General features: G+C 40.2%; 1 protein-coding gene across 2 annotated transcripts in view; it reads right to left on the bottom strand.

Annotated features, from left to right (window-relative positions):
• Positions 1-544: 544 nt before the first annotated feature.
• Positions 545-1,884, bottom strand: part of RAB3GAP2 (RAB3 GTPase activating non-catalytic protein subunit 2) — a 232,069-nt gene continuing 230,729 nt past the window's right edge. For both annotated transcript variants that reach the window (XM_085888493.1, XM_085888494.1), the window contains one exon: positions 545-1,884. This exon is cut by the window's right edge and continues 93 nt beyond it. In XM_085888493.1, the coding sequence (XP_085744619.1) occupies positions 1,831-1,884 (54 nt within the window). In that variant the 3' untranslated portion in view covers positions 545-1,830.

The raw sequence follows: 1,884 nt of genomic DNA, 5'->3' as shown, positions 1-1,884 counted from the left end.
TGGGTTATTTTTGAAAATTTTTTTTTGAACAAGGCTCAATTGACTGCACCTGCATGGGTTTGAAGGTAGATGAGCAGGTGCTGAAACCTGAATCCCATCCAAGTTTCTCCTGATGACTCAATCTTTACTTTTTGCTTATTGGTTCCTTCCAATGACACAATGCAGTACCTATTTGGTCTTCCATTTGATTTGAATTTTTTGAAATCCCATTCTGAATTCAATTGAATAAAGAGGATGCCCATTGGTCAGGTGTTCGACTGGGTACCAAGCAATCCTGCTTTGATACAAACCCGCTTTGATCGGTCATCACTGCTAGCAGTTATAAAGTGGTATGCCAAATGACAGCTAGCTATTCTTTTGTTGTTGGTCAATGGTGCAAAAGTGGATTTTATGGTAATAATATGATGGTGTTCTTGGCTGTCCATTCTGCTTAAGTGAAAGTTCAACACAAGAGGGTTGTGCTATCAGGGTGAAGAAGGTCGCAGAACTTTCACCAGTAACATGTAACACCTCAGTTTTTGCAGCATTGTCACAACCATCACAGTTGACCGTCGCTGGTTTTATTACACGTGGCAGATGAACAATACCCGTGTTCTTACAAAGTTTCCTTCTCCATATTGTGCTTTACATGCACAATATGAAAGCAAGAAAGCTCTGCACATCCAAAACATGTGCATGTAAGTACTCTTAGATCTTGTACAATTCAAAATTGCACAACGAAAAGCTATCTGCTGGATGTACTTAAAGCAATTTACATTGTTACAGCAAGTGCACAACGATGCTCCTTTTACATGGCTACGGCGTACGATACAATTTAACTTCAAGGTCAAAAAGACTTTGCATTATCTACACAGAGGTTAAACCTCTCCTTTGTTTTAAAGTTGAAAGCATTTGGATGCAATCCTGTGTACACGTGATCTAAATTGAAAACCATTCTAACCGAGGCTAACACTTCCAAAACATGCTAGTTCTTCATTCTGTTCACGCTGACCCAATAAGTTCAAAGGGGTCATCAATGTATTTATTATGTGCACACCTATGGGAAATGTTTTACTCCCCTCGCCCTCCCTCCCGACCACTTCAAATGCTCCAGACTTGCCCCGTTCCTACCCCTCCCAAACTTGTTTTCTATCTATCTGCCGTCTCCACTACACTTTCCTATGCCTTCCCCTGTTCAATTCACTTGCCCACCCCTTCCCCGCCTCTTGTGTGTACAAAATAAATACATGGTCCTTTAGCCCAATGGAATATTCACGCCACTTTTAAGCTGAAAAACAACTTTAAAGATTATGAAGTAACAACTACTCAAAACTGCAGAACATAACGATGTATATGAAGTCGTAAGAAAGCTCTGATGCGAGGGAAAGGAGGAACAATGGACAGGTGCAAAACAAATGTACAGCTAGGTATGTAGAAATATTTGTGGATTGCATTTTGATTTGCACAACTTAACATGGTAAACTACTCACTAATTATTACACAGTAATGAAAGACTTACCATGTCGTAGGCATTACATAATAATCAGCGAAACAGCTTTTTAGGAGAAAAACAATAACAAAAAAAAAACGAGCATCTTGCAGTGCTGAGTTGGTTGTGCGATTATTGTTTTACAAATAACCTTTTGGATCCAGATGGCGAGGCAACTTAGTCTTGGTCTTGTTCGAGACAGAAAAAAACAATAGAATTGTTCTTGTGGAGGTCACACTGTTTCAAAAAAAGAGAGACATTGTAGATGGGAGCAGATGACAGGGGCAGGGTTAAAAAAAAGCGTTCAAACGTCCTCTTGATTGAGTATTCCTTGGATCACGGGTCATCACGGCTTGTGCACGTCACTTGGATAGTAGTTGCACCGCATCAAGGAGTTGGAGAGCTAGATGGTATTG

Source organism: Eptatretus burgeri, chromosome 7, assembly GCF_056783735.1.
Source record: "Eptatretus burgeri isolate ZD-2024b chromosome 7, Ebu_testis_v1, whole genome shotgun sequence".
In the NCBI taxonomy this organism is placed as follows: Eukaryota; Metazoa; Chordata; class Myxini; order Myxiniformes; family Myxinidae; genus Eptatretus; species Eptatretus burgeri.
The sequence above is the reverse complement of the archived record's forward strand: the minus strand, read 5'-3'. Positions and strand labels throughout refer to the sequence as shown.